At 44.1% G+C, this 19,166-nt stretch overlaps 1 protein-coding gene across 9 annotated transcripts in view; it reads right to left on the bottom strand.

Moving 5' to 3' along the window:
- Positions 1–18,061, bottom strand: part of PATJ (PATJ crumbs cell polarity complex component) — a 445,385-nt gene extending 427,324 nt beyond the window's left edge. For 7 of the 9 annotated variants that reach the window (XM_062191441.1, XM_062191445.1, XM_062191444.1 and 4 more), the window contains exons 1-3: positions 17,940–18,027; positions 1,774–1,829; positions 1,517–1,683 (exon numbers count right to left, since the gene is read on the bottom strand). In XM_062191441.1, coding sequence (XP_062047425.1) covers positions 1,517–1,683; positions 1,774–1,795 — 189 coding nt within the window. In that variant the 5' untranslated portion in view covers positions 1,796–1,829; positions 17,940–18,027. The other 2 variants (XM_062191443.1, XM_062191442.1) reach the window with 2 other exon arrangements.
- Positions 18,062–19,166: the final 1,105 nt, after the last annotated feature.

Below are 19,166 nucleotides of genomic sequence, written 5' to 3'. Positions count from 1 at the left end.
CAGCCACTTGGGGAGTGAACCAGCAAATGGATGCCCTCTCTCTGTATCTCCCTCTGTCTGTAACTCTGCCTCTCAAATAAACAAATAAATCTTTAAAATATTGTATATTTCCCCCAAATTTTGTTAATTTTCACTTAAGAAATCTCTTAAATTATTTCCAATTACATTTAAAAATCTGCCCAAATTTTATCAACAGCATGTCTACTATTCAAGCACAGCTTCCAGAATAGATGATCAGAAAGCAATTTACCATCTCTGATCCCAAAACACAGATCTCAAGAGGTTAAAAGTTGTATCACTCTCAGAAAAGGTCAGAGGTAGGAGAGGAAGGCCCACACAGGTGTTGAGGCACAATGGGTTAAGCTGCAACCTGCAACGCTGCATCCCATATCAGGGTACCAATTCAATTCTGACTGCTCTGCTTCCAATCCAGCCTCTGCTAATGTGCCTGAGAAGGCAGTGGAAGATGGCCAAGTACCTGGGCCCCTACAACCCATGTGGGAGACACGGATGGAGCTCCAGGATGCTGGCTTCGGCCTCGCCCAGCCTCAGCCATTTGGGAAATGAACCAGCAGATGGAGGATCTCTTTCTCTCCTGAAGCAGCAGGAGGATCTCTTTTCTCTCTCTCTCAACCTGCTTTTCAAATAAATTTTTAAAAATATGCTACCTGGGGCTGGCACTATGGCATAGTAGGCTAAGCCTCTGCCTGCAGCACCAGCATTCCATACAGATGCAGGTTAGAGTCCCAGCTGCTCTTCTTCCATTCAGTTCTCTGCAAATTGCTTGGGAAAGCACTGGAAGATGGCCAAAGTACATGGGCCTCTGCACCCAGATGGGAGACCTGAAGAAGCTCCTAGCTCCTAGCTTCAGATCTCCCTAGCTGAAGCAGCCATTGTAGCCATTTGGGATGGAACCAGTAGATGGAAGACCTTACTCTCTACCTCTGTCAAACAAACAAATAAAATCTTTAAAAAAAAAAAAAAAAAAAGGGCACTATATGTTCTTTAAATCAACAGCTATGTATGTAGAGCCTACAGAGGATAGGTAGTATTGTATCGTAGTAGAGAAGCACAGATAAACATTAAAACACCAGGTATGCTGCTTCTAATAAATTTCTAATCAGAATATCCATAAAAAACAATAAATACTTGATAATTAAAAGAGGTATGAATGATGCTTTACAAGAGCATGATAACTTCTTGCTGGAAAAAGACTTCACAAAGAAAATACCTTCAAGTTAAGCACTATATTATAAATATGAAGAAAATGTTGAGAATTCTCAAAGCATCTGACCATTACAAGTTTAAGTTAGCACAAAAACTATATTTCAAAGTCAAACACAAAGTTTATTCTCAACAGTTTTAAACTATTCATGCAAATGCTACCGATGGGTTCCAGGTCTCAGTAACATCTTGCTGCACTAAGAGCCTTTAGAGACAGGTTGTCTCTATCTCCTACTAGGACCTTTCCTTGCTGGTTCGAGTCCATCAACATAAACCCTGATGCGTGACTCACTTGTCCCTTCAGTTGCTTGATGGACTGCTGAAGTGTGAGGATCTGGTTGAAGAGAGGGCTCCTTAGTGTCTCACAAAACATAGATAACTTCTCATTCTGAGACGTGTCACCCTTCTCCTGCAATTTCATTTTCAGGCGATCAAGGACCTGCAGGACCTGCAGTTTATCTTGAAGGAGGATAATCAGAGTACAAGTTAAATCCCATCTTTCATTCCATTTCTGAATAATTAAATGATAAAAGTATGTATCTGGCTTACCTGTAGCAGGATTTTCAGGCATTTTGAATTGTTCTCTTCAATCACTTTTAAAGAACCTATAGAAAATTTTAAAAATACAAAAGATGATTTTCCATTAGTGGTATGTGTCTACAGTTCAAAATTAAAGACAATCTTGGGAACATTCTTCATGAAAAGACTACACTCGGAGAAATGTAAATTAAATCACAAGGAGATCCCACTACATACCCAATATGAGACCTAAAATTAAAAAATAAAAAAATAAAAAAAACCACAGACTACACTGCTGATGAGGCTGTGAAGCAACTCAATTATCATATGTCACTAGTAGGAATGTAAACCAGCACAACCACTTTGGAAAATTGTTTGGCCATTTCTCACAAAGTTAAAAATACATTTGCTGGGGCCTGCACTGTGGTGTAGTGGGTAAAGCCATCACCTACAATGTTGGCATCCCATAGAGGCACCAGTTCGAGTCCCCTCCACTCCACTTCCGATCCAGCTCACTCCTATGGCCTGGGAAAGCAGTAAAAGATGGTCCAAGTCCTTGGGGCCCTGCATCCATCTGGGAGACTCGGAAGATGCGCCTCGCTCCTGGCTTCAGAGTGGTCCAGCTCCAGCCATTACAGCCATCTGGGGAGTGAACCAGCGGATGGAAGATCTCTCTTTCTCTCTCTCTGCCTGCCTCTAACTCTGCCCTTCAAATAAATAAATAAATCTTTAAAACAAAATACATTTATTTATGACCTAGCACTTCCACTAATAAATAGTTACCCAAGAAAAATTAAAATATATCTACAAAAAGACCTGTACAGGGGACCCGTACTGTGACACAATGGGTTAAAGCCCCAGTCTGCAGCACCACCACCCCAGTTGGGTGCTATCTCGAGTCCCAGCTGTCCCACTTCCAATCCAGTTCCCTGCTAATGTGCCAGGGAAAGCTGCAGAACATGGTCCAAGTGCTTGGGTCCCTGCACCATGTAGGAGACCTAGAAGAAGCTCCTGGCTTTGGCCATTGCACCACTTGGGGAACGAACCAGCAGATGGAAGATATTCATTCATTCATTCTCTCTCTCTAACTCCTGACTTTCAAATAAATAAATCTTTAAAAAGGAAAAGAAAAGAAACTTCCATTGGTTCAGTTTATACAATTCTGACTGAAAAATTAAAGTGGAGCAAACTTTCACTAAATTAGTAACAAAATGGCACTATCCAGATCAGTTGCAGACAGCAACAGAGCTTTCAATAGAAATTTGAAACAAATGGAATCAAGATCAAGGCCCTAAAGCATTTCTTTGAAGAAGTGGAACAGTACATGAAACATGACTTTACTAGTATGATCCTGAAGACAAAGCACAGTAAAAGCAACGGCTACCAAGAGGCCAAAGGGGTGCAAAGAAAAAACAGCCTGGTAACACACAAAGCTCATGACACCAGTTTCTTGGAATTCTCCAGGAATTTTGCCCATTGACTTTCTGGAGGCCAAAGAGCAAATGACACCTGTTTACTAGGAGAGTGTTTGAGAAAGTTAGAAGCTGTAGCAGGAGAGCTTTCCATGAGAGTCCTTCTCCACTAGGGCAACACTCTTGCTCATTCTGCTCATCAAACAAGGGAAATTTTGCAAACGTTTCAAGGAAAATCATTGGGCATCCACCTTAAAGTCATAATTTGACTCCTTCTGACATCTTTTTGTTTCCTAATCTTGAGATATATTTCAAAGGCATTGATTTTGATCCAGTTAATAGTGCATCTGTGTGATTAAATTTCCAGGACCCTCAGTTCTTCAGAGATGGACTAAATGGTTGGCATCAGCACTTACAGAAGTCTTTTGAATTTGATGGTGCTTATGTTGAAAAAAATGAAATTTATATTTTTTATTTTTATCTTTTAATTCAACTTTTCCATGAAACTTTTGAAGTTCTCCTATATAACCTTCAGAATTAAAAAGGAAAAAAATATTGAAACACGCAAGGATAAATCTCAAAAATAGCAAACACTGCCTTCAAAAAGTTAATAGAAATGTGTGTTACACAAAACTATGTATGGGGGCCGGCGCTGTGGCGCAGCGGGTTAACATCCTGGCCTGAAGCGCCAGCATCCCATATGGGTGCCAGTTCTAGTCCCGGCTACTCCACTTCCAATCCAGCTCTCTGCTATGGCCTGGGATAGCAATAGAAGATGGCCCAAGTCCTTGGGTCCCTGCACCCATGTGGGAGACCCGGAGGAAGCTCCTGGCTCCTGGCTTCAGATCAGCGCAGCTCCAGCCATTGTGGCCATCTGGGGAGTGAACCAGCGGATGGAAGACCTCTTTCTCTGTCTCTACCTCTCTCTGTAACTGTTTCAAATAAATAAAAATAAATCTAAAAAAAAAAAAAAAACACTATGTATGGATTTCAGTATTTTTGCACCAAAATAAATGACAAAGCTAACCTGTAATTACAGATTAGATTGCCTGGCACAGGGGGCAGGGGAGTTGCCAGTGACAGAACAGGCTACTCCAAAATATGACATGCTGGCATGTTAGCTATTTATGCTGAAAGGAATTTGAGAAACAGGAGGTAGAGGGGAGACTTCCCCAGCTGTAGGCCGTCTTCATGGGACACACTTCCCTTTCCCAGGGGACAGGGGCATCCTTCTCTCCAGAGACAGAGGGATACAGGGGAAACCTGAAGAAGCAGGCTTCGCTGTTTCCCTCTATTTAACACTCTTAGCCCAAATGTCTCTTTGCCCTATCATGTCTATCTATAATTTTCTATTCTTCACCATATCTAGTACAAAAACATTTAGGTTTAACCATCTTCAGGTTTTTATTGCCTTATGAAAGCAGTGTCACAAAAAATCTTAAATAAATATATGTGCTCTTCTCTTTTTAATCCACCTATTATTATAAAGGCCTCAACTGAAAACTTGGAAGTTAAAAGAAAAAGATAATTTTCCTCCCTCCCCCACTGGGAAGGGGTTCAAAGGAGCTTTTTGGGGTAAGAGAAATGTTCCAGTATCTCAATGTGCTACTGTTACACAGATATATATACATGTGCCAAAAGTCACTGAATTAGACACTTTAAATTGGCATATTTTTACGTGTGAAAAATAAAATTTAATAGTTTTTTTTTAAATGATTCTGATCTGGAGAAGAATATCCTAATTAACAAATTGAGATTTTGGAGGAGATTTTCAAAAAGAAAAATATCCAAGCTAACAAATGACTCCTAAGATTTATGTGACTCTCCAGAAGGAAACTGCCCAAGCTGGCATTCTTTATGGATAATTTTAATTGCAGTGATTGGCTCAAGTTAGCCTAAAATGTAATGTTATCAAAACTCAAAAAGCCAGCAAAACCTTTTGCTAGGACCAAAATGACACATTCACACTGATCATTTTTACTAGTGATACACTGTTGTAATGAACCATAAAAGAAATAATTAAGTATATGGCCGGCGCCGCGGCTCAACAGGCTAATCCTCCACCTTGCGGCGCCAGCACACCGGGTTCTAGTCCCGGTCGGGGCACCGATCCTGTCCCGGTTGCCCCTCTTCCAGGCCAGCTCTCTGCTGTGGCCAGGGAGTGCAGTGGAGGATGGCCCAAGTGCTTGGGCCCTGCACCCCATGGGAGACCAGGAGAAGTACCTGGCTCCTGCCATCGGATCAGCGCGGTGCGCCGGCTGCAGCGCGCCTACCGCAGCGGCCATTGGAGGGTGAACCAACGGCAAAAGGAAGACCTTTCTCTCTGTCTCTCTCTCTCTCACTGTCCACTCTGCCTGTCAAAAAAAATAATAATAATTGAGTATTATATAATCAAAATTTCTTGGATATAGTGGCTTCATCTTCAAATTCAAGGTCATTAAGAAAGCATAATAAAAATTCAATAAGGGACACCACTGGCACTGATAAAAGGTTCAAGTACTCCACCCAAATGTTCACAAGATTCAGTGGTAGCGACCACCGAAGTGAGCATCTCAGAACACTCCTAATAGACTCAGCATCTCAGCTATGCAACATCACAAGTACCTACTGACAGGTGACTGCAAGTAACAGAAGGGCACTCAGAGTCACAGCAGTGCACAGCCCAATCGATCAACCAGAACATCTCGACGGTTATTAATACATCAACATCTCTAAATAAAAGAATGAAGGCTCAATGGTAAAATGCCATTTTTTACTGTCAAGTGTTAATGATAGTTACTATTAAAGATCAATAACTGGTTGGCATTGTAACGTAGAGTGTAAAGCCGCCATCTGGGATGGCAGCATCCCATACAGGTGCTGGTTTGAGTACTGGCGGCTCCACTTCCAATCCAGCTCATGCTAATCTGCCTGGGAAAGCAGCAGAGAATGGCCCAAGTACTTGGGCCCCTGTCACCCATGTGGGAGACGTGGATGAAGCTCCTGGCTTCTACATGGCCCAGCCCCAGATATTGTGGTCATTGGGGATTGAACCAGTGCATAGAAGATCTTCTCGTCCCCCTCCCCTGTTAACTCATTTTTTCAAATAAATAAAAAGAAGTCTTTAAAAATAAAAATTAACAGCCTATACTCCAGACATCATGGAAAAACAGAAGTATTAGTCTGCATAATCTTTTAGGAGGCCAACATAGCAATTTCTTTACATATATAAACATCTATTACAGTTACATTCTCTTTTACTCAGAACTTCAGAGCATAACTCCTATAAAAATACTTTCAAGGAGTGGATATGTGGCATAATGATTAAGCCACACTTAGGACGCCTGCACCCCATATCAAAGTTGCTGGGTTTGAGTTCCAGTTCCACTTCCAATCTAGCTTCTTGCTAATACACACCCTGGGAAGCAGCAGGTCAAGTACATGGGTCCCTGACACCCACATGGGAGAATCAGAATTCCTTGCTCCTGGCTACAGCTAGGCAATTTCAGGTATTTAGGGAATGAGCCAGCAGATAGGTGATCTCGATCTCTCCCCCTCCCTGTTTCCTCCCTCCCTCTCTCTCTGTTATTCTTTTAAGCAAATATAAGTAAGTAAATCAAGTATTTTTAGATTTGAAAGGCAGAGTTAGAGAGAGAGGCAGGGAGAGACAGAGAGAAGTCTTCCATCTGCTGGTTCACTCCCCAAATGGCCACAATGGCCAGGGCTGGGGCAGGCCAAAGCCAGGAGCTTCTTCTAGGTCTTCTACATGGTACAGGGGCCCAAGCACTTGGGCCATCCTCCACTGCTTTCCCAGGTGCATTAGCAGGGAGCTGGATCAGAAGTGGAGCAGCCAGGACTCGAGCCAACACCCATATAAGATGCCAGCACTGCAGGCAGCTGCTTAACCCACTGTGCCACAGCACTAGCCCCAAATAAGTGAAAAAAATTTTTAAAGTACTTACAAATGGGCACAAAGGTGTGTATACATGAGTATTTATTATGTTGTTTTTAATAGCAAAACTCCTGGAAATTAAACTATCAGAAGTAATCAGGCATTAAATAACAAAGTAGGTCTGAATGTACTGAAAAGAAAGGAGGAAATGGTTAACACCAAGCCTGCTGCTCATTTCTTCAGCTTGAGAGATCCCTGCAAGAAGGCAGACTTCCCACAAACAGCTTACTAACGGTTTTTAACAGGGAACAGAGAGTGCCTTATTTTAAAATGTCAGGGTGTATCTGGTCTGTCTGAGTGCTTTCAGTAAATAATCTCAGGATGTATGGACTTGGGGGGTATGGCTGGCTGGAAGACAAGAGATGATCACAGACACTACCTACCGCATAACGGTGCAGAGAACTAGAGACCCACAACAGAAAAAGCTTCCGACAGGGGAAAATCTCCCTGTGAGTAACATGCAGAACTTGTTGACCTGAAATAAGAAGTGTGTCCTGAAGTCAAACTTTACTTCTGCAATCAGATCAAGAAGTGCAGTAAAACTGTCAGAAACACATTTATAAATGGCTTCACGTCAATCTACATGTAACCACGTAGTTTAGGCATGTTCATAACACAAATATGTCTGAATGTGGAGAGCAGTGACGCAGAAAGCTGTGCCTGCTAGCGAGGAGCTCCCTGTGGAAGGACTGCTCCCGCCTGTGGCCTCTGATCATGAGGAAGGTCTGCAGTTGGGTAAGAAGTCGCATTCTTGAGAGTGTGCCTTGACAATCCCACCCCTCGTGTTAACATGCGGATGTTATCCAATATACACAGGGACTTTCAGGACATGTGGATTATATTCACATCTTTGTAAGAAGAAAACGTGCGTGTGTGTGTGTAGGTTTCTGGAAAGGGTTTGGAAGGAACGTCAATTTAATAATGGTGATTTTTCCTAAAAAGTAGAAATCAGGACAGAGACATTTAAAAAATTGGACTTTACAAATTAGACTCTTCATAGATATTGGTGAGTGTTGTTTAAATTTTATTTATGTATTAATTTTTTTCTTCTTTTTTTATTTTTTATTTATTTATTTATTTTTTGACAGGCAGAGTGGACAGTGAGAGAGAGAGAGAAAGGTCTTCCTTTGCCGTTGGTTCACCCTCCAATGGCCGCCGCGGTAGGCGCGCTGCGGCCGGCGCACCGCGCTGATCCGATGGCAGGAGCCAGGTGCTTCTCCTGGTCTCCCACGGGGTGCAGGGCCCAAGCACTTGGGCCATCCTCCACTGCACTCCCTGGCCACAGCAGAGAGCTGGCCTGGAAGAGGGGCAACCGGGACAGGATCAGTGCCCCGACCGGGACTAGAACCCAGTGTGCTGGAGCCGCAAGGCGGAGGATTAGCCTGTTGAGCCGCGGCGCCGGCCTTATGTATTAATTTTATAATTAAAAAATAATAGCAACAGAAAGATAGGATGGATAAGCTAGCCTAATGAGAGCACAAGAGAGATATCAAATTGCAGTCTAACCAGTACCATCAAAAGTGTCTCTGTTTGAATAACATACAGAAGTCTTCAAGAAGTTCATGGAAAATGGGTATTAAAAATGCATAGATTTAAAACATTTTTTACCAAGATCAACTTTTCATTCCATTTTCCATGGAATTTTTTTTTAAAGATTTACTGATTTATTTGAAAGGCAGAGAGAGATCTTCCAACCGCTGGTTCACTACCCAAATGTCTGAACAGCGAGGGCTGGGCCAGACAGAAGCAAGGAGCCAGGAGCTTCATCCGGGTCTCCCACGTGGGTGCAGGGGCCCAAAAAATGAGCCATCTTCCACTGCTTTCTCAGGCACATTAGCAGGGAGCTGGATTGAAAGTGAAGCAGCCAAGATTCAATTGGCACACATTCTGTGAACTTTTTGAAGTACTCTTGTATGGGGCTACTCTAGATCAGTGTTTCCAAACTTCAGCATGCAATTCAGAATCACTTGCAGAATCTGAAAAAACACGCTTGTTATCAAGAGGACTAAGTAGGCCTTGATAACACACATTTCTAACAAGTCACCCTACCATCCCAGAAGCCATAACTTAAGAATCACTGCAAACAAATATAGAACAAGACTTTCTGCAAAAACAACTAGTTCTAAACCACCCAGTAGTTTTGTAGCTACAGCAGAAAGGAGAAAAAAGTCATTTAGACCAGTATTACCACAAGTGTGGCCTGCAGACTGAGAACTGACCCTCAAAGAGCTAAGTATGGAAATTGAGAAATTTAGAAACTTTCCTGCAATATAGCTGAATAAAATGCATCCATTATACTTACTTAAAAAAAAAAAAAACCTGACCTTATGTTTTGTGTATCTTTTTAAAATTTCATTTTTCTAGTTATTTATTTGGGGGAAATATCAGTCCTTGAAACACCAGGGAAGGGGGAACTCCTAACTTTCACCACAGATGGTTTGACAGGGTCTTGTAAATACTACTAAGCACACTGGTCTTTATTCCATAGGCCACAGGAAGTAAATACAGGATTTTAAGTAAGGACATATTGAGTCCAGATTTTTGTGGGGCTTTTAAAAATTCATTTATTTATTTTTTAAGATTTACTTATGTGAAAGGCAGAGTTACAGAGAGGCAGAGGCAGAAAGATATCTTCCATTTGCTGGTTCACTCCCCAAATGGCCACAATGGCCAGAGCTGGGCTGATGGGAAGACAGGAACCAGCAGCCAGAAACTTCTGGGTTTCCCACGTGGTTGTGAAATCGGACAAGACCCCCTAAAATCTATGCTAAAATGTGGCCCTTTAAAGTTCCCTAGAAATACTATCCAGGGTGCCACATGTACTACCGGAATTTGGGGTGCCTTACAATTTCACCACGGGCTTATTACTAAATCCCTGATATTAATAAGCCCGAGAGGGTTCTTGCCTAATATTTAGAGAATTCTAAATACCAGCACAGATAAACGAAGCAGCATGGTATGTTTTAAGCTTTTATTTAGTGAGAAAGATGCATAGGAGAGTGAGAGCTTTATTTGAGAGAGAGAAGTTAATGGGGTTTCATACCTAGCATCAGGAACCAGCCACGTGGAAGAGCATCCAGGCCAGGAAGCCTAGGGCACATGGCCCGAAGGCCATGCACCCTGGAGGCGCAGGGCTATAGCAAGCCCCCTTCCTAGCAAGAGGACAGGGTAAAAGAGCAGGCCAGGCCACACTGTGGCCCGGCTTTTAACCCACTTCCAAAGGGGAGTGGTTAATTAACCTGATTGGCTGGTGGGCACGCTGGTGTGGCCAGGTAGGGGAATCAGGCCACACAGGGGCGTGGCAAAGGCATCAGGTAGGGGCATGGTGAAGGTGTGGTCTTCCAGTTCACAAACTGATCAATTTTAACCTGTATGCCTGCCTCCGTCAGTTGCAGGGGCCCAAGCACTTGTGCCATCTTCCATTGCTTTCCTGGGCCATAGCAGAGAGCTGGATTGGAAGTGGAGTAGCTGGAACTTGAACTGGCACCCATAAGGGATGCTGGCACTGCAGGCAGTGCCTTTACTTGCTACGTCACAGCACTGGCCCCCAGATTTCTATTTTAAAAACACCATTTTGGCCTAGTCTTTCACCACAGATGATCTAATCTTTCACTACCACTTCACTATGGTGAAGCAGGGTAAAACAGTAGCCTGACAGGCCAGCATCTCATGTGGGCATAAGATGGAGTCCCAGCTGCTCAACTTCCAATCCAGTTCCTTGCAAATGGCTTGGGAAAGCAGCAGAAGATGGCCCAAGTGCTTAGGCCCCTGCATCCATGTGCGAGACCCAGAGAAAGCTCCTGGCCTTGGCCTGGCCCAGGTCTGGCAGTTAAGGCCTTGAACCAGCAGATGGAAGCTCTCTCTCTCTCTCTCTCCTCCCCAACCCCTCCACCAACTCTGCCTTTCAAATAAATAAATAAAAACATTTTTAAATAAAAAATAAGAACATAATTCTGATAACAGTGTACATTAATGGTCTTCAAACTTTTTTTAAAACATACATTCCTATCAGTGAAAATATGTTGAACACATACTTCAATTTATTTTTTATCATCGTAAATATAAACATAAACTATACTAACATCATATGTGTTTTAAAAGATACACAATACAGAAACTAAATTAAAGTAAGAGAAAGATTTACAAATGAAATTTTGCTGGCTTCTCCTCATCTTCCTAATGGATCATCCTGCACATTTTAGAAATCATAGTAGTAGAGTGCCCCTTGGTAAAAGGTTAAATGTCCAACCATCTGACTCATTTTTCAGACATTTATTTATTTGACAGGCAGAGTGACTAAAAGTGAGAGAGTGAGAGAGAGAGAGAGAATTTATCATCTGCTGGTTTACTCCCCAAATGGCCCCAAAGGACAGAGCTAGGCCAGACCGAAGTTAGGAACCTGGAACTCCATATGGGTCTCAGAGGTGGGTGGCAGAGACCCAAGTACTTGGACATTCATCTGCCACTTCCGAGACACGTTAGTAAGGAGCTGGATATTAAGTGGAGCAGGTGGGACTCAAACTGGGCTCTGATATTTGATGCCAGTATCACAAGTGGCCACACTGTGCCACAATGCCAGCTCCTCTAACTCATTTTTAATAAAGCTAAACTATATCAACAAAGCACCTGGGATATTACAACTCCATGGTTTTAGGTAATATGTAGGGAATGGAACTAAAGCTCTAAGGGTATATGACCAGGGAAGGAAAAAATGCAAACAACTCTACAACTGAACATCCAGCAAGCACTACACAGGCTAAGTGAAACCTGGTCTCACTTATAGTCAGGAAATGTTCAGCCAAACAAAATTGACCTATTTAGCAAAGAAACTAACAGGGGTTATAGAATGGAATTTCAAGTTTGTATAAACATGGTAAAGCTGAGTCAAACTTGTCACCGAAAGGTCACCCATGATCAGTCATAGCCTAGACATTAAAATGCCATGTATACTATCACCCCCATGGTCACATAGCTTCCAGAAAACAAGAAGTTTATTACACTCAGCAGCTTCCACACCATCATTGATCAAGAGAGTCCAGGCTATGAATTTTTCATATCTGGTTCACTATAGGATTTGACTGAAGGAAATTATTATAATATTGTGGCTTTCTTAAAACCCATGTCCTCAGCCACCACCAGTTAATGGAATATTTGAAAAAAGGCTGATATAGATAGAAATTTAATTCAATTTAAATTTCTGGTTGAAATAAACTTATTGAAAAGATTTATTAACCTCCTCAGATAAAGAATTAAAATAAATTAAAGACCCTGGAAAACACACTTTCCAGACTCCCAGGAGCTAACAAGAATGTAACTGCTACTGACTTAACAAGACACCTGACATGTCTATCTCAAAATTTTAGATCATTGGAGATCTCTTTGGGAGAGTACAGGTACTCAGCTTCTAACTGCACATGCAGATCACAATTAGACTGCACATAAGGCCCCAGAGGGAATTTCCCAGGGTTCAAAGAACCAGGGAATTTGAAGACTCAAGGAGCTATTAAGTGTAAATAAAGTCCTGATTTCAGAAGCTATTCAAACATTGAAGTCTAAGCTTCTACTGCTTCTTTTGCATTGTAAAGCTCAGAATGTTTCTAATTCTTTTGTCCTCAGAGCTCAGCAGTTACTAAGTACTGATTAAATAAAAAACTCTCCCAGCCAAAGAACAATGCTGGCTCTCCACTGGCACACCAATACATTTGCCTACCAAGTAACCAAAGCTTTTCTAAAGCTCTCAGGTATAAACTATTTTTTAACTACATCACTGTATCTCTGGAATTTGAGAAACAGACATATAAATTCCACAACAATCCTAACATTTTCGGGCTATATGCCAAAGTAATAGGCGATACTTAAGTCTACCTGACACCATCAAGAAAATACTGAAATCAATGTTGAAAGATACTATGTCGAACTCAGAATCAGAACTCAAAACTGAGTCAATTTTCCAGACTAACTCAGTGAGCAAAATATTAATGTTCTCATTGAACTAGTCAAAGTTAACCAATGCATATCAATACTCTCCTTGTAACTAGACATTTTTGTATGAACAAGGTTAAACTACTCTATGATATGCTTCTGTATTCATAGGTAGCAATTTTCTCCATTGAGCAACAAATAAACAAATCTGGGTAATCTGCACACTTATGGCACTCTGATCATGTAGCAAGCCCCACTGGTGACATGGGCATTGATACTCTTCAATAACATCTTAATACCCAATTCTTGAAATATGAGAGATGCTATAGCCTAGGATCTTTGAAATGATAGAGATCTGGGTTCTATCCCCAGTTCCAGCTCTGTGTCCTTGGGACTAGCACTGAAGCCTAGTGGGCTAAGCCTCTGCCTGAGGCGCCAGCATCCCATATGGGTGCCAGTTCTAGTCTCGGCTGTTCCTCTTCTGACCCAGCTCTTTGCTATGGCCTGGGAAAGCAGTGGAAGATGGCCCAAGTGCTTGGGCCCCTGCACCCATGTGGAAGACCTAAAAGAAACTCCTGGCTTCTGATATGCCCAACTCTGGCCACTGCAGCCATTTGAGGAGTGAACCAGCAGATGGAAGACCTCTCTCTCTCTCTCTGTAATTGTGTCTTTCAAATAAATAAATTTTACAAAATAACAACAACAAAACTAGAGTGTAAGTGCTTTAGCAAACTAAACCCTCTTTAGAATAAATATACTCAGGCTGGCATTGTGGCACAGCTAGTTAAACCATTGCCTATAACAGCAGCATCCCATATGAGCACCAGTTCAAGTCTCTGCTGATCCACTTCAGATCCAGCTCCCTGCTAATGTACCCAGGAAAGCAGCTGAAAGTGGCCTTAGTGTTGGGGACCCAACCACACATGTGGGAGATAGAGAGTTCCTGACTCCTGGTTCAGGCCTGGCCCAGCCTTGGCCGTTACAACCATGTGGGGAGTAAACTAGTGGATGGAAGCTCTCTCTCCAGCTCTCCCTCTAACTCTTTCAAATAAATTTTAAAAAGGACAAATTCAAACTGAATCATATTCCAGAGCCATCCAACAGAAATATGTGAACCACATGCATAGTTTTAAATTTTCCAATAGCCTCATTTAAAAAAAAAGGTAAAAATAAACTGGTAAAATATTTTAATATAGGTTGAACATCTGAAATGCCGGAGACTAGAAGTGTTTCAGATTTTGAATTTTGTTCAGATTTTGGAATATTTTCATATACTTAATGAGATACTTCGGAGATGTATTTAGTATTTAGACCCAAATCCAAATATTAAATTCATTTATATTTCATATACACTTTTTACACATTGCTTGAATGTAATTTTATACCATATTTTTAGTGTGCCTACATTTTGACAGCAACTCAGAAATGGAATTTTCCACTTGCAGTATCATGTCAGCACTTAAAAGTTTTGGATTGTGCAGCATTCCAGATTTTTGATTATGGATGTTCCACTTACAATTTATTTTATTTAATCCAGTAAATACAAACTATCATTTCAATGTACAAATAAGTTAAAAACTGAGATGTTTTGAATTTTTTTATATATTAATTCCTTTTTAAAAAAATTTATTTATGTATTTGAAAGGCAGAGTGGCAGAGGCAGAGGCAGAGAGAGGTCTTCCATCTGCTTGTTCACTCCTCAAATGGTCACACTGGCTGGAGCTGGGCAGATCCAAAGCCAGGAGCCAGGAGTTTCCTCTGGTCTCCCACATGGGTGTAGGGACCCAGAGAGTTGGGCCACCTTCTACTGCTTTCCCAGGCCATAGCAGAGAGCAATATTGGAAGCAGAGTACCAGGTAATGGTGGCACAGTGCTGGCCCCTAGGTTAACTCTTCAAAATCTGGTATATATTTCACATTTTGAGCATATCTGAATCCCAACTAGCCCTTACCTAATGGTCACATATGTATGACAGAAAAGTTTTCAGAAAGATCCCTGTTTAGTGTTTTCAGTGATCTTCTTTACCAGTTCATTGAGTCTCTATGTCTTTTATCAAAGTAACTATCAGATGGGGCCAGCGCTGTGGCATAGCAAGCAAAGCCATCCTGCAGAAGATGCCTCAAGGCTCTGGGCCCACATAACTGCGTAGGAGACACAGAAGAAGCTCCTGGCTCCTCACTTCAGATCGGTGCAGCTCTGGTGGATGCAGCCAATTGGGGAGTGAACCAGCAGATGGAAGGCCTCTTTCGCTGCCTCTCCTTCTCTCTGTGTAACTCTTTCAAATAAATAAATAAATCTTAAAAAAAAAAAAAAAGTAACTATCAGAGTGAAAACACAAACTAGAATTCTTCTCAGTGAAAAAAAAAAAAAAAAAGCAGACCTCCACAATCTTATCAGAATTAAACAGCAGAGTAGAGCAAAGAGTGGGGGAATAACAGCATTCAGATTGCAAAACACAGTGGAAACTTCCTTCTTTCCAACCTCTCCAAATCTCGGTGAGGCAGATCATTTACAAGTGAGAAAACAGAGGACCAGACTCAAATGACTTGACAAAAGTTATACAGTAAATACACCCAATTCCATGTTTCCAAACTGAACAGGCTGCACAGTTGTATACACACACACACACACACACACGTAGGTTCGCCATCCACTTTCAATCTATCCCACAGATTAAAAGCAAAAGTATTGGCAGTCACTAAATTTCTCTCCATTTGCATTAGAACACCTGATGGAGGCTTAAAAAAAAAAAAAAAAAAAAGCACTGCATCTACACAGAAACCCAAATGAGAAAACATTTCTATATATCATGCATTTTCTAATGTGGAGGTATAATAGTTCTGCTTCTAAAATTAAAAAAAAAAAAAATAAAAAAAAATAAAAACTTACTCCACCACCAGTATAAGCAAAGTCTTAAACAAAAGAAACCCCTCTGTGGTTCCCCCAACCTAATGAATTTTTGTTCAACTTTAACAAAGCAAGTTATTTACTTTAGACCACTTGGCAGTTCAACGTATGAATAATTATTAAATGCTGTAAGTAAAAAAAATACAACAGTAAGGATCAGGAAATCTTGAGCCATGGTCTCAGAATAACAAGGTTCTAAAAGTGAATTCACTATATGAAAATACAGATTTTTCTAACTTTTTTAAAAGTTAAATTGAAGGAAATTGTTGTTAGTGTTTCTCAAATAACAGGTGGATGCATTTCTGTTTTTTAAATTCTCTCCAATTTTTTTACAATGACTATTAGCTTTATGGTTATAAAATATTAATACATGGGCCGGCGCCGTGGCTTAACAGGCTAATCCTCCACCTTGCGGCGCCGGCACACCGGGTTCTAGTCCCGGTTGGGGCGCCGGATTCTATCCCGGTTGCCCCTCTTTCAGGCCAGCTCTCTGCTATGGCCCGGGAAGGCAGTGGAGGATGGCCCAAGTGCTTGGGCCCTGCACCCGCATGGGAGACCAGGAGGAAACACCTGGCTCCTGGCTTCGGATCAGCGCTATGCGCGGCCGCAGCGGCCATTGGAAGGTGAACCAACGGCAAAAAGGAAGACCTTTCTCTCTGTCTCTCTCTCTCACTATCCACTCTGCCTGTCCAAAAAAATAACAATAATAATACATGGACTTATCAAGGCATCGTTAAACACAGACAAGGGTGTAATACGATTTCTTCTCAACTTGAAACAAACCTATTTTTCTGATGACAGACCCATTTTATGTGACCACTAACAGGATCTAAAGCAGTAAGGACAAATCTCTTCAGAACTCATTTCAGAAATTCCACCCGCTGGTACCTTCCGCTTCCATATTAAGTTTCTAATTACGTAAAATGTTAAATGATCCTTCTAAAGCCTGCCAGGGCCCTACAAGCACCCAAGATCATTTTAGCTAAAAGTCAACGACGTCACCTAACACTTTCTAACGCGGCAGCAAAACAGCCTGGAGTTTCCCGCTCCCAGGCCTCCCCGGCTGCCCTCTGGAACACATGTGTCAATGAGTCTGCAGCCAATAGGCGTTCAGCCGGTCTAGAATGTGGCCCGTCCAGCTCGGTGGGACTGACGCGTTCCGTAGAGGTCCCTAAAAGGCCGGTTCGCCCGTCTAAGCAACATTTGCGGCGCGCCTGCCCAAGGCTAGACCGTAAATGCGATCAGGAAGCAACCTCGGGAAATAAGGCTCCGGCAGGAGCACCCTGTCACCGGCAGGCACAGACCGGTAAACCGGCAACGCAGGTCTCCGTCCGGAGGCCGGACACAGTGCCCAGAGAACACCCCAGCGGGAGGCCGATTCGGCCCGCCGGCGGCCGGCACGGTGGGAAGGGTCTGCCAATGCTTTCCTGAGCTGGACGTGGGACACGAATCCAGCCATGTCCCCAGAGGACTCTCCACCAGGTCCTGCCAGCTCCGGAGCCACAGCGGCCCGGGGAACCCACCAGGCTGCGACCGAGTGGCCCCGGGAGCCCGGGGCTGAGCACCCCGACCTCCTCGGGCTGCTGAGGCGGCCGCCACCTGCTCACGCCGGCCCGGGGCACCGGTGGAGGACACGCTCCGCCCAGCTCTGGGGGCAGGGGAGCGGAGGCACGCAAGTTGAGAGCCGAGCCTCGTCCGTGCCCTTCCCGGGCACCGGTGGGCCGAGCCTGGAGGCCGCGAGGGCCTGCGGAGGCTGGGCGGCTCCCCGGCCGGCGGCCTCCGCCGGGCCCTGCGCACCGGGGCGAGGACCACGGTGGGGTCGCCGGGCCCGACGCGAGAAGGCGGCGTCCCCGCCTCGCCTCCCGAGCCAGCCGCTGCTGGGCCCCTCGGAGCTCCGGGGCGCCCTCCGCCTCCAGCCTGGCGAGCCGAGCGCGCGCGGGGCAGGGAAGGCGGTCTAGGGGCCACCGGCGCGGGGACACTCGGGGCGCGCCGCGCGGCCGCCTGTCGGGCCCCCACGCGTTTACCTGGTCCGGCGGAGGCGCGGGTGGGAGCCTGGGGCGGGAGGGCTCGGCATCGGCCCTCCCTCACCTGGGCGGAAGTGCGAGGCCCAGGGCGACCGCGCCTCACCTGCAGGTCCTCCCCTCGCCCCGACCCTCCCCGGCAGGGGCGGGGCCGGGCGGACGGGAGGATGGACGCCGGCCGGCTGGCTCCGGGCACTTGGGGCGGGCAGTTCACCGCGCCGCGTGGGGCAGGTGAGGTTGGCGGGGCCGCGGAGACTTCCAGAGCTTGGGGGCAGAGTGGGCAGAAGGCAGGCCGCGCGGTGGGCGCCGCCGGCACTAACCGGCTGCACAGGTGTGGCGGGAGGGCTGGACCGAGGGCGAGACTCCAGATGAAGGGAATTGAAGGAGGACGTTAATGGAAGCCCTGGTCGGACCTACTCAGCCCTTTTTGTTCCCGTTCTCTCCTCCTCTGTGTTTTCTAGATCCTCTGGCACAACATCAGATATTCTAAGGGTACCTGTGGGGATTATTATTTTCTTCTCATTTAGTTGAAGGGAAAAACAAACCTAGCGTGCTTGTCTGCTAGCTTGTACCTTATCTCATTTACTCCAGGAAGAAACAGCACACCTGATGGGTATTGATTGGTCCGAAGTTCGAAACCGAGATAAGATCCATCATGGATTTCACTGCACATTTTAATAGTTTCATTCTGTAGATCATAACGTGACACTCTTCCATTCTCTTTAATGTGATTACCGTTGGGGTTTTGACAAGGAAGCATTTTACTTTGCTTAATATAATCCACTCAACAATAAAGAGAATCAGGGGCCCATGTTGTGGCCAGTGGGTTAAGCTGCTGCTTGGGACCAGTTGGGTTTGGGTCCTGGCTGTTCCACTTCCAATCCAGCTTCCTGCCAAGGCACCTGGGAGACAGCTGATGATGGCTCAAGTACTTGGATCTCTGCTACCCTCTTGGAGATCTGGATGGTTTTTGGCTCTTGGCTTTACCTTGGCCCAGACTTGGTATTTGCAGCCATTTTGGGAGTGAACCAGCCAGTGGAAGTTTCCCCCCCTCCCACTCCCACTTCTCTCTATCATTCTGGCTCTCAAATACATAAATTTTAAATAGAATCAGTCTCTTTCACTGAATCTCATTTGATGAATAGATGCAGTGTTTACTAAGCACTGTAGTTGACTCTGTATCCCTGTCCTCAAGGAAGGTAGACTATGTACCACGCAGCTGCCACATGG

This window comes from Lepus europaeus, chromosome 5 (genome assembly GCF_033115175.1).
Source record: "Lepus europaeus isolate LE1 chromosome 5, mLepTim1.pri, whole genome shotgun sequence".
NCBI classification, from domain to species: domain Eukaryota; kingdom Metazoa; phylum Chordata; class Mammalia; order Lagomorpha; family Leporidae; genus Lepus; species Lepus europaeus.
The sequence above is the reverse complement of the archived record's forward strand: the minus strand, read 5'-3'. Positions and strand labels throughout refer to the sequence as shown.